The sequence below is a fragment of the Anoplopoma fimbria genome, chromosome 9, assembly GCF_027596085.1.
Source record: "Anoplopoma fimbria isolate UVic2021 breed Golden Eagle Sablefish chromosome 9, Afim_UVic_2022, whole genome shotgun sequence".
Classification (NCBI taxonomy): Eukaryota; Metazoa; Chordata; class Actinopteri; order Perciformes; family Anoplopomatidae; genus Anoplopoma; species Anoplopoma fimbria.
Window position 1 is genome coordinate 24,027,576 of NC_072457.1, and position 17,612 is coordinate 24,045,187.

A 17,612-nucleotide genomic window follows, 5' to 3' on the forward strand; every position below is an offset into this window, starting at 1 on the left:
AGAAAAGGAGAGACTTTCTAAACATTTCTCTACTTTGAGTTGTATTTTATAGATTCTGGTTTTATTTTTATAGTGGTAGTAGTAGTAGTAGTAGTAGTATTCCTAACCGCTTTTTCTTCTTCTATATTTCTGCCAAATTTCTTAAAGTATGTTCTGAGGGAGATATTATTTTTTTTACCTAATAATTCTTTCAACCAATGCAAAGCAAATTTAGTTTTTATATAGAGAAGTGAAAACCTGCTATATCCCAACAAATTGGTGCAGTTTGTGGTTGGAAGGGCCTCGTGTGGTTTTATTGTGCAACCCCTCTTATTATACATGGGTTTGTCTTTGTGTTCTCTCTTTAGGGTCACAGTGAGTACACGCAGCTGTTGGTGGTTACACACCCAAAAGTTCCCACGCTGTGTATTACCTCCCAACATGGTGTTTGGACAACAGCGAAATGAAGAGAGGATGTGATGGTGGACAGATCCTAGGGTAGTCAACATGGTGTCTGTTCTGCTATTGTTTCCATTTCTATTCTGCACATGTTGTTTCACTGTGATTGGTGACAAACTGCAAACAAACCTCTGATTCTCTTCTCTCTCTGCAGGCGTCATGGTCTTCTTCTGCTTCAGGTGCTCGATTACGGCGTTTTGCTTCATCACCACCTGGAACACACGACGCAGGAGGATGTCAGAACAAACCACATATTTCACAACAGAGGAGATGTTTAGAGAAAAGGACATTCAAATAACATATTTAGACCAACTTGTGGCAAAAAAACACCAAAACAAAAAATACAATCATTTGGACTCTATGAAAACCAAAATGATGTAACTTTTGTAGTGTTTAGTGTGTACTACAAATATTTATAGAAATGGATTATTATGAAATGTGACTTGGCAAGATAGAGACAGGAAAACAAAAACGAACACAGTTAAGTAAGTAGTTGCCGTAATAGGCCAATCAAACAGAGACTGGGCTGGAGCTGTAAAAATAAACCCAGCCTTAGTGGAGGGTTGGAGGGTGGTGACTGTTTATGTATTGCCTTTGACTGGGATGGATGACCCGAGTACGACGGGTGCCCGAGCCCGCAACCACACACACATACACACCTGTTTCTGAATGATGTCGCTCTGGCTGGATGCGTTGAGCGCTTGCTCTCTCTTGGCCTCTGCGGCTTGTCTCTTCTTCTGCTGCTGCTGTTCTCTGAGCTGCTGGATCCTCTGAAGCTGCTCCTGGACAGAAGCTGCCTGGATGGTCACTACGTTCCCAATCTGTGCCGACAGAATAGTGTGATAAGGTATATCATTTATACAGTTTAAATGTGTGAAGCAGTATACTGATTAATTTTTTCTAGGACCAAAACCCCCTAGGCGAGGTCCTATGAAGGTAATATAAGTTGGGGTCCGGTTCAGCTGGCTTGCTGCTTTACCTGTCCTCCCTGAGCTGAGGTGGTCCCAGTCTGTTGTATCTGGATGGGAAGCTGCAGTTTGATTTGCTGCGGCAGAGAGCCTCCACCCTGCTGGGCCTGCAGCTGCGCCAACACCTGCAGCCACCACACAGAATATACACAAATTAACGTAGCTGAAAAGAAAACCAGGGTTATGGACACTCAAGTCTCCTAATGATGGACACCATGTACAACATCTGAACTACAGCTGTTTTGGGAGCTAATGGCTAACGTTACAGCACCGATCACAGTGTCCCTCTGCTAATCATACCTGTACCTGCTGCTGCAGTCCGGACATGCTGATGAGCTGGGGCGTCTGCTGAAGCTGCAGCTGCGTGGTTCCTCCCTGCGTTTTCACCTGCAGCGAGGTGGGAGACTGGATGGGCATGTGGGCCTGCGTCTGAGGGGGTAACTGTCCCTGCGGGGTGGCCGACGAAGGAGTGCTGGTGGTGGCCAAGGGGGTCGCCCCGGCCTGGACGGGGGCGGCAGCCTGCTGAGCCGGCTGTGCTGGGGTTTTGGTGGAGGTGGAGCTGGGCACTGTGGTGGCTGGAGAGTGAGAGAGAGAAAAAAAAAAAAAAAGGGTCAGAGATTAGCATCATCAAAAAAACGTCACCCTCATTCACTGCAAATCACCCAGCAGAAACGCATCAAATTTATTTTCAAACTTATATCAATAGTTTGCCTGAAAGCAAACGTCCTAACATGACTATCTGACGGGTGATCAATGCTCGTTTCTCCTCTTACCTGTGGTGGATGTGGGTGTGGCAGCTGAGGCCAAGGGGGTGAAGAGGAAGCGCTGCACCTGGCCGTTGGGCAGCGCTGCCTGCATGAGCTGCTGACCGGGTCCGGGGATGACGGTGACCCCGTGAGGTATGACCTGCAGCTGACCGGTGGTCTGGCCCTGACCCTGAACCATCACCGTCAGAGCCTGCTGGGTACCGCCGACACCAGCCTGCCGATCCACACCTGACATAGCCTGCTGCTTCTACGAGTGGCAGAGAAGAGAAGGAAAAGCTCGTTTCAAACCTTGTTGGGTTAAAATTGTTGTAGTTGTTGGCTCTTGTTGCACCAACAGTCATCTGAGAGGGGAGGGGGGTCTCTCTCAGCTGGTTTCTCCCATTGGCCATGTGTTCTAAAGTTTTTGGAGAGTTTCTATTCGTTCTCTAAGAAAACTTGTGCTTGGTCATGAAGGTTGCTGGCATGTGGTTGTAAAGCCCTTTAAACCATAATACGCGATACTGTGCTCTGCAAATAAGCTTGTGAGAAGACAGATGGCTTCATAAAAAGCACTCTGGAACTAAGTAGACATTTTGAACTGAAGAGGATACCTTTTACGTTCCTGTGGAGACCAGGGTGTTTGCAATGTTTATCATCATCCTTTCTTATAGTTCATATCCAAACATAATACATTTCTAAATCTCAATACTGTCCCATCTGAATGTCTTTTTACTGAAAACATCTGGGGAGAAATAACGTGTACAGATCAATGTAATATATATATATATATATATATATATATCTCGAGCAGTGTATTTAACTGATGTACTATAATTTGTCTAAAAAGTTACAGGCCATTAAGCCTTTTTTATTTCAAATTCATTGCTATTCGGGAGGTGTTAATGTCAAAGGGTCAGGGTGACACAGGACGTCCTTCACTGACCTGTGTTAGCTGGGTGAGCTGCGCCAGCGTGAGTTTAACCTGGCCTTGCCCTTGCAACCGTGGGGTCCCGGGAGCTGTTTGGCCTGCTGCCTGTCCTGATGCGGCGCCGGCGGCCCCTGGCCAGTGACGGTGGCGACGGGGCTGGCACCAGATATTGCTGTGGAAACTGCTTGGCCACGAATGATCTGAGTCACTACCTGTTGTCCTCCCTGACCTGAAAGAGAAAGGTATACAACAATGGTAAGTATAACTAAAAGAGTTACAGAGAGGGCATGCAACAGTTACATTTGAGCTTTTATCTAACTGTGCTGCTAGTGTGCAGCGCTTCGTTGAGGGCGAGTTGCCATTTGTCCATCTGAAAAGTATTCAAACTCTCATGAGGAGTACTTTACCTTGCTGGACAACAAGCGGCGTGCGGAGTATCGTCTTCCCCATTGGTCCCGTCTGCTGGATCGGTGTTCGGATCACGGTCATACCTGGACGGATCTGACCACCAGCTGCCAGAACCTAGAGGGAAATTTTCATGAAGAATTATTTATAGTTTCAAAAGCAGCATTTTCTTCGTAAACTGACAAAAAAAGAAAAAGGTAAAAAATCAAGGTGTGGTACAAAAGGAGCATGTCTTGAGCTCATTATATTCCATAATATAAAATAATGCACAGACAAAGTAACCTTCTGTAAAAACAACCAACAGCGCAGGAAATGAATAATAATGAAGTAATGAGACAGCTTTTTGCAAACATATTAGAAATTACAATGTGATCAAAACAAAGCAGAAGGCAAAAGGAAGGAAGGAAAACCAGCAAAACATGTGGAGATGTGACCACAGAAAAAGGATAAACAAATTGATTGAGTTAAAACAACTCAACGGATACTTCAGAGCAGGGAGGAGGCAGATGTACCTGCTGCTGGGAGCCTGGGGTATTGGGCCTGATGTTGAGGGTGGTGGTGCGGGGCTGGAATGTGGTGTAGGTTTGGGCACCGCCCGCTGTGCTGGAGGGGATGATACCCAACACTTTCTGCTGAACCACACCTGCAAAGAAAAGAGAAACAGAAAGATACCGGAGTGAACAAATGAGAAGAATGAAAAGAGAGAGGTGGGAGGAGAGGGGTCGGGTGAAGACGAGGTCTCCTAGGAAGTCGCTTGTCAATACTGATCAAACGAGACAAAAACATAACAGCTGGAAAGATGAGAGGGACAAGGAGATACTTTAAATGATGACACAAGTGGCATGGAGGGAAGAGTAATTTTAAGTAAAAGAGAGAAATTCTGCAAGGACAGGGTTAAGACTTGTGGTTTACAGATCCCATTTTAATTGTATCCTTATAGGAGTGCTTGTGAGCTTTATCTAATATTTTTTATAGATAAATGATACTTATTTTGTATATACCTGCCTTTTACAACATCAAACACATCCACCTTCAGCTTTCAAAATGCTCAAACATTCCTAATACAATTACCGGAGTGAAGCCGTGTCCACAGGTTTGCGTGTGACAAGTGAGCAGTTGTGCAGAAGTCTTGCATTGATGCGACTCAATACATTATTTGTGGGCTTCTCGCCTTGCCTGATGGCCAGCGTTTGATCACAGCGACGGTAAATATTAGTTGAGCAGGTAAACAAAATCTTCAAAGGCTCACTGAAAGCTTAGTTGGGTTTCCCCCAACATACCTGAGCCCCCTCATAAATTATGCATGAATCGAGATCCTACTTTTTTAACTTCAACCTGACAAAGGGAGCGTTTCATATTTGCCCGGCGGGCCCGGTGCCATAATGAGCTCACGTGAAGCTGATGGCAGAAATGTAAACCATAAGAGTGTCGCTCTCTTTCCTTTCGCTGCTGCTGCCGCCTTCTTGCTGCGGTTTTTCAACCGCAACCGAGCAGGTAAACCTATACATCAAGGGTTTCCCTCTTCAAACACGGACGTTAAACCCGGTCGTAAGACCAGGGGAGTAGCTGCTCTGGTCAAACACACATCAAACACGCTTTTCTATGGACTGGCTGTTTGGAGAGGTCGGTGAGTTGGGACTCCGGAGTTGAGAGGTACACTTTCATTCAAAAAGATGGAGAGGGGGGAAAAAAAGGAAAATGGAATCCCGCTATAGAGGGCTACCTGTCTGGGACGCAGACCTCAGGGTAAACTTGTTTTCCTGCCTAACTTCCTTAAGCCCTTCCAAAACAAACAGGGCGCCCAACAGTCATGCTGGATAAATACACATGTCCATTAAATGGTTACACTTCACCTGAACTTAGTTTTTCCTTCATGGGGACTTCAAAGGTAAGAAAAATCACTTTCTTTGTATCCTTAGTGAATATCATTCTCTTTATCTGGTGAATTCAAGGTTTCATTAACTGCATAGTATGAGGACATTTGTAGTTCATCTTTTAAAATTAAGATCTCCTCAGTTGTTTCTTTTCAGTAAGTTAGTTAGTTTTTTGGTCTGTTTGTCTGTTAGTTGTTTGACAGATAAAACAGATTTAAAACCTGCAAACAGTGGATCTGAATCTGAATCAGGGATACAGCTTAGAAAGTAATTTAGTCTTTAGACTAACCTTCACTATCCAACGCTTTGGGGTTTTTCACTGAAGCAAATCTTCAGCTTGAAATGGCACACCATCATTCAAAAATGACATCATGTATACAGCATGCAGTCTGGTAATTGGTTTTGTGAAACCTGAATCTGACCAATAGGACCCACATGAAAGCTGCCAACACCAAGTGATGAGCAATATCAATCAACCAGTAATTTGACCACTGACAGCTGGTGCTCACTACAAACCATCGCCTCATCCGCGGCGTCAATATTGACATTTGAAAACGTTGAAAAGCACCTAACTTAAGATAATACAATACTGAATCCGCAGTCTGGATTTAGAACCTCAGACTACACAAATCTACCACCCCAAAAACCATCCGACCAAAATAACAGCTTTCTATTAGATTACCATGCCGACAGGACACAGGCAGACATGATGTACCACACCAAACTAAGCTGCTGACTCATGATGTTGGCTCATAGTGGGCACCACAACAGAGTTGATGCAGACCAGGCTGCCACGGTAGCACAATACACAATGAGCGGCTGACTGCAACTGAAATTTTAGCCCCTTTTTTACATTTATTCAGCTAGAAACAGAGGGAACAAAAAGCTTGCTTAGTTATCAAGCTTCCAGCATCTTTTCATTCATTTACAGTCCATTTGACCAGCAGGTGAATGTGAGCCCAAAACTCCAAGTCTCCGCCAACTCCCGAGATAAATATCTGTCTCTTTAGCTGATAAATACTGAACTTCTCAGACCTGTAAACTCTAGAGAAGTGAAAAAGTTTACAAAATAAAACACATATATCAGGTAAGGGTCGGTGAGCACCTGCCTCAAAAGAAAGTTTAGTGATGTTAATACACAAATCAAGCCTTTTGGAGCGGTACAAGTTAGCAAATTCTTACTAGTGTACCTAACATTACTTATCAGGGTGGTTTTTAAACAGTCTGCAACGATTTCCATTGCATTGTTCTGTAAGGCAGCAGCCGCTGTGCCGGTACCAGCAGTTTCTTTGCTCAGTTTAAGTTGAAACACTACGAGAGTTATGTAAATACATTTTGAGATCTGGAACCAGGCTAAATGAAGTGATTAATTTCGAGCCAGTAAAGAAAAACATGGCTGCATTAGCACCATGGTAAAACTAGCTGTGACAGCTGTGTGACTGATTCCGAGAGGCAAAGGGCCAGTGTGTTTAATAGAGCTGAACACTTACAGTTCTTCTAAATTGTGGGCCCTTTAAAGAAAAAAAGACTCTACCTGTGTACTTGGCTCACTGACAGTGGCAATCAAGGACAGAGGAATGCCCAATTTGTGTCTAATTTGTAGACTTCAAAATATTTGGCCTGCGGTGGCTGGCACCAACAACATCTAAACTGAGTGAAGACAGACTCTGTCCCTCTAGAGCGCCGTGTGCGTGGTTGGCACATTAAATTGCTTACAATGGCACCCAATTAATGAGCCACATCTAATTTAGCTCCTTTGACACATTTGAAGTGTCTCAGCTGTGGATCAGAGCTGAAGCGATGAAAACACAAACATACATGCATCCAGAAATAGTGGCGGATGGAAAGAAGAAATGTCTACACTGAATAAATGTAACCGTCTGCCGGTGTGACTGTTAATAAAAGCTGCCGTACCTCCTTGTGAAGTCGGTACGTTGACTGTGACGATCTTGCTGTTGGCGGGCAGCGGCAGCTTGGTGGTCAGTACCTTTCCACCCACCGAGGTCCCCGTGATCTGGAAGGTGTGCCCACCAGACGTGGCCATGGTGGTCTCCGTGCCCACTCCTAATAATGCAAACAAATAAAAACATTACAGCATATAATGTAAATCCAATAATATCACTTCTTCTAATGAATTTCGATAACGATCAACACTTAAAACGCGATATACGTGAAACAGAAAAAACAACATATTTTCAAAGTGCACTTTGTCGGGGAAACATGTCAACATTGTCCAGTTCGTTAGAGCCAATCGACTAAAACAACGTTTGTGTCTAAACTGGCACAGCTGCAGTTACCAATACATAGTATGAGCCCATATCAGAACAATGTCTGGTGAAACAATCACAGATTATATAGAGTGAATGGTGTCCCTCTTGTGAACACGCGTATAATGATTTGTTCCGACATGCCCTGCCCCTTTAATTTAGGTAAGAACAAAGAGTGCACTGTACGTCTCTGCAGCTCCCCCAGACTAAAGCACAGCTAACTGGCTATTAGTTACGCTCCTCTGCAAAGTACCTTGTGTGCTTTGACCCTGCTTGACCCAGGTGGCGAACGACTGCTGGAAGTTTTTGTTCTGCTGGAATGTGACGGGGGTTCCCATCTTGGTGGACAGTACGACCTTGGTAGTGGGGGTGCCCTGGCCCGACAGTGAGCCGACGATGACTTTGGGCGTGGCGATAGGTGTTGCAGGAGTCCCCGTTGGGGTCGCTATAACTGAGCCAGTTTTCTGCTCCAGACGTTTCTGAGAAACAGTCAGTCGGCACATTAATATAAGAAGTATTCAAAAGAAATGCCAACACAAAAAAAAATCTGAAAAGTAAGATGCAAGCTTCAGTTTAAACACATTAAATAAAAAGCCCTCGTTATATAATTTCTTTAAAAATGAATGTGCCAGACCACTGAACTGAGCCACTCACCTTGGCCTGCTCTGCTGCCTGAGCTTTCTCTTTATCCACCCTGTAAAATAAAAAATATAACCTCATGCTTAAGACAGAGCAAACATTTGTGAAGAACAAAAAAAAAGTTAGATTGACGTAATTTGAAAGGGACATATTATGCTCATTTTCTGGTTTCTAGGAGGGTTTCTAGGAGAGCCTATTCTAATGAGCCTGCAAGCGATTGGTAGGCCCTCCTGAATACTCAAATGTATGTGCCGAAACACTAAAAAGGGTGAGTTTTTCATGATAGCTCCCCTTTTAAACACCTTACAATCCTTCCATACATTTTACAGGTTACATATGCGTATGTTAGTAGACGCTAAATATGATGGATTCAATTCCTTTTGAGCATCCGCCTCAAACCAGCCTTCATTTTACCTCTAGCTAGCAGCTGATACGGTAAAATCACCATGCTTCAGTTTGACATGTTTGACCTTGTGACCCATGACCCTCTGACCTTTCTGAGAAGGCTCTGATCTCCCAGAGGTCCAGCTCCTCCTCAGCCACCCAGGTCTCGATCACCACTGGGCCCGTCTGCTTTGCGGGCTCAGGCTTCTTGGGGCGCAAGGCACTGGAGCGCAGCCCCTTCCTCTGAGGGGTGTGGGTTTCTGGGAGGGTGGTGGAACAAAACCAGATCAGTGTTATCGTGTCTCGAATTAAAAACACCGCAATACCAATAAGGAGCAACACAACTGATTGATAGGAATAGACACAAATGATTAATCATTTTTTCTTCAACTTCAACTAATAATTGATTGTTTTTCTTCAGTGTCAGGAATAAAAAAAAAGTGCATCTAACCTTTAGGAGTCTCGGGCACTCCCAGGGGGCAGATGATTTTGCGGATGCAGTACTCTGAGCGAATGCCGTAGGGTCCCACGTCGCGGCGCTTGATGATCTCCGTGGTGGTGATTTCAGTGTCCGATGTCTCTGTAGCAATGAGTGGGGATAGGGCTGGGTTGGTACGGTGATGAGGAGGAGAGCCCGAGAAGATGGAGGAGAAGCACTCCAACATAAACACAGTGACGCCTACATGAGACTAAGGCCTGTGTCTTTTTCAGACAAGCCTGTTTGCATCATTCTCTGGCACAACATGGGAATACGGAGGGATAGCCAGAGTAAATACAGCAAGATACTATCCAGTTGTTGAACCAAAGAAATGCTACAGGTTGAAGTTGATCCATATTTGTGGAAACGCCAGCTGCATATTAACAATATAGCTAAGAATATGGGTATTATTAAAGCAGAACATTCATTCAGGAAATGAGATCAGGGCACTGCAACATATTATATATGTCAAACAACACCGTCCTCTCAGGGTCAAGGACATCTGTATTTGGAGGGGGTTGGGTGGTTTGGGTGGGGGTTCTACCTGTCCGCGTGGTGCCGACAGCAGCGGATGGTTTGACGGCCATGTCGTCCCATCTCAGACAGGCCCACAGGAGCCTCAGCATCAGGCTCACACCGGCCAAAGACTTCACCGTTTGCAGGCGATACCTATAACACAACCCAGCGGTTAAAGTAGTAGTCATATATTTATAGCAACATCTAAACATTTGCCAGAGTATTGTGTGTCGTTTACAGCTTTTACACCTTTACATAAAATGAAAAAACTGCTGTACTGAAAGAAAGACCTGGACAATGGAAATGTCTGTTGTGTACAGTGTTCTGAAAAGTTGAATTTTAAACACCAGTGAGAGAAAGAGGAGCTGTTCTACAGCTATGAGCTGAAGGGTTTTTGGACTCCCTCACCCTGGTGTCATACATTTCGTTAGTGCCAGGCGACTGGCAGCCAGGGACTCCCTCAGTGTGACAGAAAACACATTGGAGCACCATCATGGGACAGGAAGAGGAACACTGAGGTCTCTGGTGATGGTTGCTTTCCCCGTATGACCGTTTTACATGAAAGATCGACTGGCTGCCATATTTAATAAATCATTTTATACGCTAATTTGGTTAAGGGATAGAAAGTATATTATCTCTGACTACAAAAGCACATAAAACAACAATGAACAGTTTGAACTTTTTAAAGTGGAAACCTTTGCATATTTAATTTGGTCCTATTTAGTTTAATAAACAATTTTGGGTGTAACAGACTGTTCTGAGAGTAGAAATATTCCTCCCGTGCCTCATTATGGCCACGACTGCTGTTCCGAAAAATAACTTGGCCCTCGTTCATAACATTTTGAACATCTACAAAAACATCTTCACCAGGCTGTGTGTCTATTGGGTTTGGTAGATATTCCCTTTTCCATGTGAAGCCACATCCCTGGGTTGCAGGGCTGGGTGTGTGCACAAAGTGAACATCCTGACACTTGTCCGCCTGATGATTCACGACAGCTTCAGATCTCTGAGGCCCAGTTAAAATAACCAGTGTGACACCAGGCTCAGAGCCACAACATCCCTCAGGGCCAAAGCCACAAACAGCAGACAGGGAGGGAGACATAATGAACAACAAATCAACAGGAGAGGGCACTTGGACACAACCAGGAGAGGGTTTAAGGTGGATGCTGAAGGGACATACTAGCAGCCTTATTCCTTCTGTTGTCTTGTGTAAATATCACAAATGAACATTCTAAGCTGCTAAGGAAGTGTGTTGTTTTGAAAACATTTCAGCTAAGCATCTGTGTATTAAAATATAGAGTACAAAGCTAACCAGGGCTTATCATGTCATCAGATTTCCACATCAGCCTGAAGGATATTAAAAAGTGAAAAACTGAAATGAAAATATACAGATAATCCTGCTCACATACTTCCTACCACAGGCATATGTTCTGGTTCTCATTTCATGATATCCAGAGCTAGCGTTCACTGTACTGCGACGCTGAATACACAAATCTTTTACAAATATATGGCAGAAAAAAACAACTCTTTATGACCAGATACACTCTCTCTGGCTGTCTGATCTGCTACAAGATATAAAAAAAAACACAAGGGGTCTCCTCGGATTGAGTTTTATTTTGAAATATTTAACTCTTAAGTGGACATTTATAAAATAAGGGTATAACTGAATTCTTGTCAAGCAATATTTTTTAAATTAAAAGTAAATTTGGAGTGCAGTCAGTCGATATCATATCTGACTGACTAAAACTTACACACTTAGTTTATTTGATTTGGGCTTTCTGTGGAATTTCCGTCATTTGGAATAAAGTTGTGTTTGTCCATGTTTTACAAGATCCAAGGTGTCTATTTTAAGCATTGGTTTCCTCTGGTGTTGGTTTTTTTCCCCCCCTGACATGAAGTGACATGCGTGTTAGCTATCGGTTACACTACAACCGTTGACTTTGAACAAGACGCCACAGAATGCTTCCCACGGATCACAGTCGCTAAGATAGGTCAAATGCAAAGGATGAACTTCACCATGGAGAAGTGCAACTCAACCAGCGACTTAGTCAGTGAATAACTACGTGTACAGTGAGCACAAGGGCAGAAAGAATTGAAAGAACACTTTGGATAATGCTTGCAGTTTAGGTGCTTGAGAAGCTTGAGGGTGCTTACCTCCAGGTGATGCCAAACGTGGGCCTTGGGGAAGGATATGGCCAGATATCCAGCGCCGGCTTTGCGTTGTAGCTAAATATGGAAACCTCCCGGAATCCGCCTCGCCTCGCCAGCACCTTCAAGTCGTCGTGTGGCAGAACAAAAATACTCTTGCGTTGGCTCTTGGTGACAAACTTGCGGTAAGAAGGAAGGGCGGTGTCCGAGCGGGTCTTCTTGGTGCGGGAGAACTTGAGGAGGCGGATGCAGCCCTTTGTGGTCGATGAGTCCTCTAGGGTCACAGCGACGGACGTCAACGAGGTTTTACCCTTGCAGTCCCTCGTTGAATTACTGAAGCAGGCTGAGAGAGCCTTGCTGTGTTCTTGCGTCACTACCTCACTCTGGCTGTCCTCTGACTGACCGTCGTGCCCAGGTGAACAGATTTTGGTCACAGTTGTTTTGGTCATGGTGGTGAGCGTGGACACCGCACTGTTCTCTGTCGTCGACGCCACGGGCTTTGGGATCCCTCCGGGCGCCGTCGACGGCACTTTAGCCATCTTCATCTCTGTGGAAACTACTGTTGTGGTGGAGGTTGTGGTCACCTGGGTGATGATGGTCTTGAGGGGCTCTGTCGTGCCGCTGTTACTATTCTCCTCCGCAAAGTCGTCGCTCAGACTGGACTCTTCCGCTGAAGGTATAGGAGATGGCGCCATCCTGATGATCTTGACCGCGGGACTGGGTTTGGTCTCTGCCGACTGAAACGGCGATGTGCTGCTCTGAGCGTTAGCTCCAAGTGCATCTATGTTGTTCTCCAGCCTCGTCATCTTCAGGGGAGGTTTGTAGTCCAGGTCTGACATCGCTGTCTTGCTCTCTACCTCTACTTTAGAAGCTAGGCTCGGTTCCTTGTCCCCAGCCTCCGTACGGTCATTGAGAGGGGCCACATCTCCGTTCACTAAAGACTTCAGCTGTGTGCTGTCCTTGACAACCAGCCCTTGTTCTGCAACGTTACCTAAGCTGTTCACCTTGGGCTGTGCACTATTGGTAAGCAAACCATTATTTGAGCCCATTACAGAGTTAACCAACATGCTTTCACTCCCCAAGCCATCATTACCATTTACCTGAGGGAGAGGAGAAACTGGCTTGGGAGTGCTATTGTCTTCGGGTCTACCTTGTCCAGCGCCTTGTATATTTCCTTGGTTCTTGTCGAGCTCCATGCCATTTTCCTCCGTACGTGAATGCGCTGAGCGTACATTTTCCTGGTTTTGCTGAACACCTTTAGAAGGAGATGGGTTTTGACTGCTTATCTGATCAAGAACACATGATGTTCTTAGAGAGTCCGATTTCAAGTCGGGTACCTCAGACGCCGTATTTTCAATAAGTGCAGCCTTGGTAACATCTGATGTAACACTGGCTGTTTGTCGCTCTAAAGAGCTACACGTCCCCCCTGCTGTTGCTTCATGTACATCCGGCAGCACGACCCCCTCTTGCCCTGAACAGTCCGTTTTAGTTTCTTTTGGCCCCATAGTCCTTTCCACTAAGTCTGCCTCCAATACCTGAGGTATGGAGGCAGTTTGGTTTTGTGTACCTGTACTGCAACTGTCTTTGGGTGTGGAGTCTGGAACCACAGGGGAAGGAAGAGGAGGAGTGACCGTCTCATCTGTAGATTTAGAGGGTTCAGCCTGACTCTCCTGTTTGACCTCTCCTCCTCCTCCTCCTTTTCCTGCCAATGGAGTTGGTGTTGTGGAAGATTGCTCCTCCACTTTGACAGCTCTGCCCAGTGCAAGCTGTGTCTGAGCGAGAGTATGGGGCTTGAGTGGTGACCTTGGCCGGACAGGAGTTCCCAGAACAGTGTTTGAAATGGACGAAACTGGTGTTGGAGTCTGACAGTTGGGGGCAGACACCTGCCGCCTCTGCCTCTCCTCAATGACGTGCTGCTTCACCCGTCGCTCCAGCAGGCAGTCCAGCTTGGAGGTCTTGACCTTCTTCTTGTAGGGAATGCGTGTGAGGAAGCCCTTGCTGACGTCCACTACATCGTAGTTAAAGGGTCGTGTCGGGCTCTCTGTAGGCTCCTCCTTCATGGAGGCCTTTTCCTCCTGAATACTGGACCCTGGAGAGAAAAATGTATTCAGACTTTAATCTGCGTTTATAAACAATTGTGTTTACAATCTCTGTCAATCCCGTTGAAAACGCATGGGAAGGACACACAACACTAAAAGGTGATGTAATTATAAAAGTTGTTTTAGTTTAAAATAAAGCACTCAATGAACCACAATCAATGATAGACAGTGCGATTAGAAACCAAGTGGCACTCTGTCATACTTTGCTCTTCAGCTGATCGTGAGTCGGTGGGGTCGACCTCCATCTTTGCAGGGGATTCATCTGCTGACAATTCCTCAGACTTTCCCTTTTCATCTACCCCTTCTTTCTTTTCCTCTTCCATCCTCTCATTAGACTCCAAATCATCAACAGACATCGGAGGATCTGGTGCAGGCTTGGAGGGGCTAGAGGAGTCTTGATCTTTGGCCTCACCACTTAGGACAGCAGCTCCCTGAGCTTCTGGTGCAGACACACTGGGACGTCGACTCAAATCCAACAGGGTACATTTCTTGCCAAGCTTAGCATCTTTGGAAAACACAATGACTTAATTAGAAAAATAAATAAGACTTCTATTGCATAAAGAACATGTTTTGGACACTGAAGTTATTCTGCTGCTTTGCTGGACATTTGAAATTATTGGTAGCAGCCAAAGGTAAAAGGATAAACAAGGACATAAACTATCAGTATGAATAAACAAGAATCTAAACTATTTATGAGGTCTTTGATTCGCTCTCTAAGCCAAGTCAATGACATCCACGGACACATCAAGAGACACGCCTAATGTCAACCAACACACCCAATGACATTTTTGAGATTACTGAGGAAGAGACTAATTCACTCTGAGTCAACGAGACTTTAAATTATAGAAAACCACATTTTAGGCCCCAAAAAAAAAGTCTCCCGTTCCAGACCTTCCAGTTCTTTGCGGTAGTTGGCGTTGGTGTTGCCGGGAAGCCTCGGGAGAAACCGCTGCACATAAGTCCTACTGATCCAACTCCAGCCCCCATAGCCCGTAACGCGATACTCCTCTCCTTTCTGCTTCCACACCTTCAAATAAGACCAGAAAGTAGAAGCGGAATGTGTCAAAAGTGAGATAAAGAATGAAGAGATGAAAGGTTCACACAGAGAAAAGTGAATTAGGAGAAACAGTAAAATGGGGAGAGCAGAGGCATGAAGAGAGGGATTAAAAGTTCAGAGGTTATTCACCCACTGATCACTAATTGCTGCTGGAAATGACTTGCATCATAACTCAACTCGCTGCATCAAAGAGCCCTTGATGGTCACTCACTCACGTTTTTCCCAAAGCAATGCGTAAGACTTCCAGGCAGCAAAAAGTCTAAATCTTGAGGTGAACCAGACTGAAATAGTATTGGCATTATCCCTTTGTTAATATAGCTTTCTGTAGTGTTTGCACAGACGACTGAAGTAGAATCTGATCAAATCAAGCCTCTTGTCACTGATCAAGTAGGGCATTTACAGAATATCTCATCTCCAATGTCATGGACATCAGCATGCGTGCTTTTTGAGGCTCATTTACATGATGAGTGGATTTGGTTACGGATGAGGTTGTAATAACCAGTAAATATGTCAGGCATGCAGTCGGCAATCGAATGACTGTGGCCACTAATAAGTTCAAATGCAATCTCAATCTGATATCTGTAGTATGTATACACAAGTGCTAGAGGGTGTACCTTGTGTGCATGAATGACAATAAAACATCAAAACTTCTGAGATAATAAATTCATCTTGAGCCAGGTTTGGATTGATCATTAGAAAGACAAAATGTGAGAGTTCCTATGCGACCTACCTGGTGTTTGATTGGAAAGGTGTACTTGACCCAGGTGGCCTGTTGCATCGTCTCCTCATCCTCCAGCTTCTTCTCCCTCTTCTTCACTTTCTCCTTCTCCTCACGCTCAATGGACGTCATGCGGTTTAACCTGCAAACATATATTTTTTTTAATTGTCATACAGTTTAGCCTGCTGCTCTTAAAATTGTATATGCAATTGACAAAGAGTTACTTCCCAACAACCACACGTATCTTGTGTATCTATTTTTAAACACTTTAGCCCATCTCTTCAGCCATTTGGAGACACATCATATGTTAATAATTATTTGTCTTATTATTAAATGTGAGTAAACAATTGTAAAGCTTCTTGAGTAATGTAAAATTATAATTAAAGCGCTGACTAAAGATAATAGGATAACAGTTGCTCTTGGAAACAGAGATTAAACACACTTACACACTTGTCTCCGTCTCTCTCTCAATTACTTCGCTCACAGTTCAGTCTCCCACATACACACACTCTGATCCTAGCCTTGTGAAATCTCGGACAATCACCTCTTTAAAAGGGGCCTTGTGGTGTTAAAGCGCTAGTGGAGGCAGAGGTGGGTGGCTCTGGTAGTGGACTTGCAGTCTAAATATTATGGCTCACAGCTCGGGTGGGCCGTTTGATCCGATCTGCTGAACTAACCACACGACTCCCGTGTACACCGTGAACGCTTGTTGGAGTAGATATCTTGTTTTGATGTATTTGAATGTCTTGCATTTAAAATGAATTTGTGAATGGAACCGTAACTATTATTGAGTTTATGCGTGTTTGAGACATTATATCACATAACAAAAGATGAATAGGTGTAGTGTGCACACAGTATGTATGAGTACACAAACAAACACGCTGTGTACTACCTTGTATGGCCCAGTGAGTCCTTCCAGAGAGGCAGCATGGCCACAGGTTTGATGGCACACTCCAGGATGGCCAGAGCCAGCGCAAACTCTCTGGCTTTACTGCACATCTGAACTGCTTTGATCCAGTTGGTCCTACAAAACAAGCATTAAACATTTATTTATTATTAAAAACACATAGCAAGCCAGGCAAGTATCAGGATTGTAATAAATAATATCACAGTGAATCAGTACCTGTGTGAGGCCCAGTTAGGGTGCATGAACGGTGAGGGAACGTTGTTCTCCAGCTGGATGATGGTGATTCTCAGTGTGGAGATGGTCAGCAGCTTGGAGCCGTGGATGGACCCGTTCCACTTAAACTCTCCTGCTGGTGTCATGCAGAACTTGTGGGAGAGATGCCGCCTCTTGTCGTGGTCCTGATGAAGAGACAAATAAAGTTAGATTCAGTCAGGGGTTAAGTTAAAGCATCTGAAAGACCGGGGACATTTTAGTGCCCCATTCGATATCAGTTTATAACTGTGTTAATCAATATATCATCGCCAATCCATGTGGCTTAGATGTCTTTATAATAGTGGGGGAAACACTTGCAAATATGTGTAGAAATCTAAAAACCCAAAAGGGGCTTGAATCCACTGAGCAAGCATACAGCTCTTATTTAATGTTGGAGTTCTTCTAAACATTCAAATGGCAAAAAAAATAAAAAAATAAAAACATGTGGTGCTACTTGCCTCTCTGTGCTGGTGCTTGTTGAGGGCCACAGCATTGGAGCTGTACTGGTTATGATAGACGCGGTACTTTCCCTCCTGGCCAAGCTTGAAGTATTGGCTGAGTGTCGCCTTCATCACCACCTCCTTGCCCCGCGTGCTGACACGGGTGATGTCACCTTGTGCATTTACTACTATTACCTGTAGAGACATGGGGAAAAACAGACATTAAGATGTATTTGAAGATCGCTTTATGACAATGAAGTTCATATTCCCATATATTCTATTCTCTGTATGAACTGAGCATCCTCACACTATGTTTTAATAGGAGACACAATAGTTAGGAAATGTTAA

The 17,612-nt window shown here is 44.5% G+C and overlaps 1 protein-coding gene across 1 annotated transcript in view; it reads right to left on the reverse strand.

The window, feature by feature from the left end:
* LOC129095349 (nucleosome-remodeling factor subunit BPTF-like) overlaps positions 1–17,612 on the reverse strand; it is a 46,166-nt gene that overhangs the window by 12,507 nt on the left and 16,047 nt on the right. Inside the window, 22 exon segments of the mRNA XM_054603759.1 lie at positions 568–650; positions 1,098–1,259; positions 1,418–1,531; positions 1,707–1,981; positions 2,180–2,420; positions 3,096–3,203; positions 3,206–3,309; positions 3,488–3,602; positions 3,998–4,128; positions 7,274–7,423; positions 7,880–8,105; positions 8,281–8,320; positions 8,759–8,909; positions 9,101–9,229; positions 9,672–9,796; positions 11,798–13,880; positions 14,093–14,395; positions 14,782–14,917; positions 15,678–15,807; positions 16,558–16,689; positions 16,789–16,970; positions 17,283–17,459. Of these exon segments, the coding sequence (XP_054459734.1) occupies positions 568–650; positions 1,098–1,259; positions 1,418–1,531; positions 1,707–1,981; positions 2,180–2,420; positions 3,096–3,203; positions 3,206–3,309; positions 3,488–3,602; positions 3,998–4,128; positions 7,274–7,423; positions 7,880–8,105; positions 8,281–8,320; positions 8,759–8,909; positions 9,101–9,229; positions 9,672–9,796; positions 11,798–13,880; positions 14,093–14,395; positions 14,782–14,917; positions 15,678–15,807; positions 16,558–16,689; positions 16,789–16,970; positions 17,283–17,459 (5,297 nt within the window).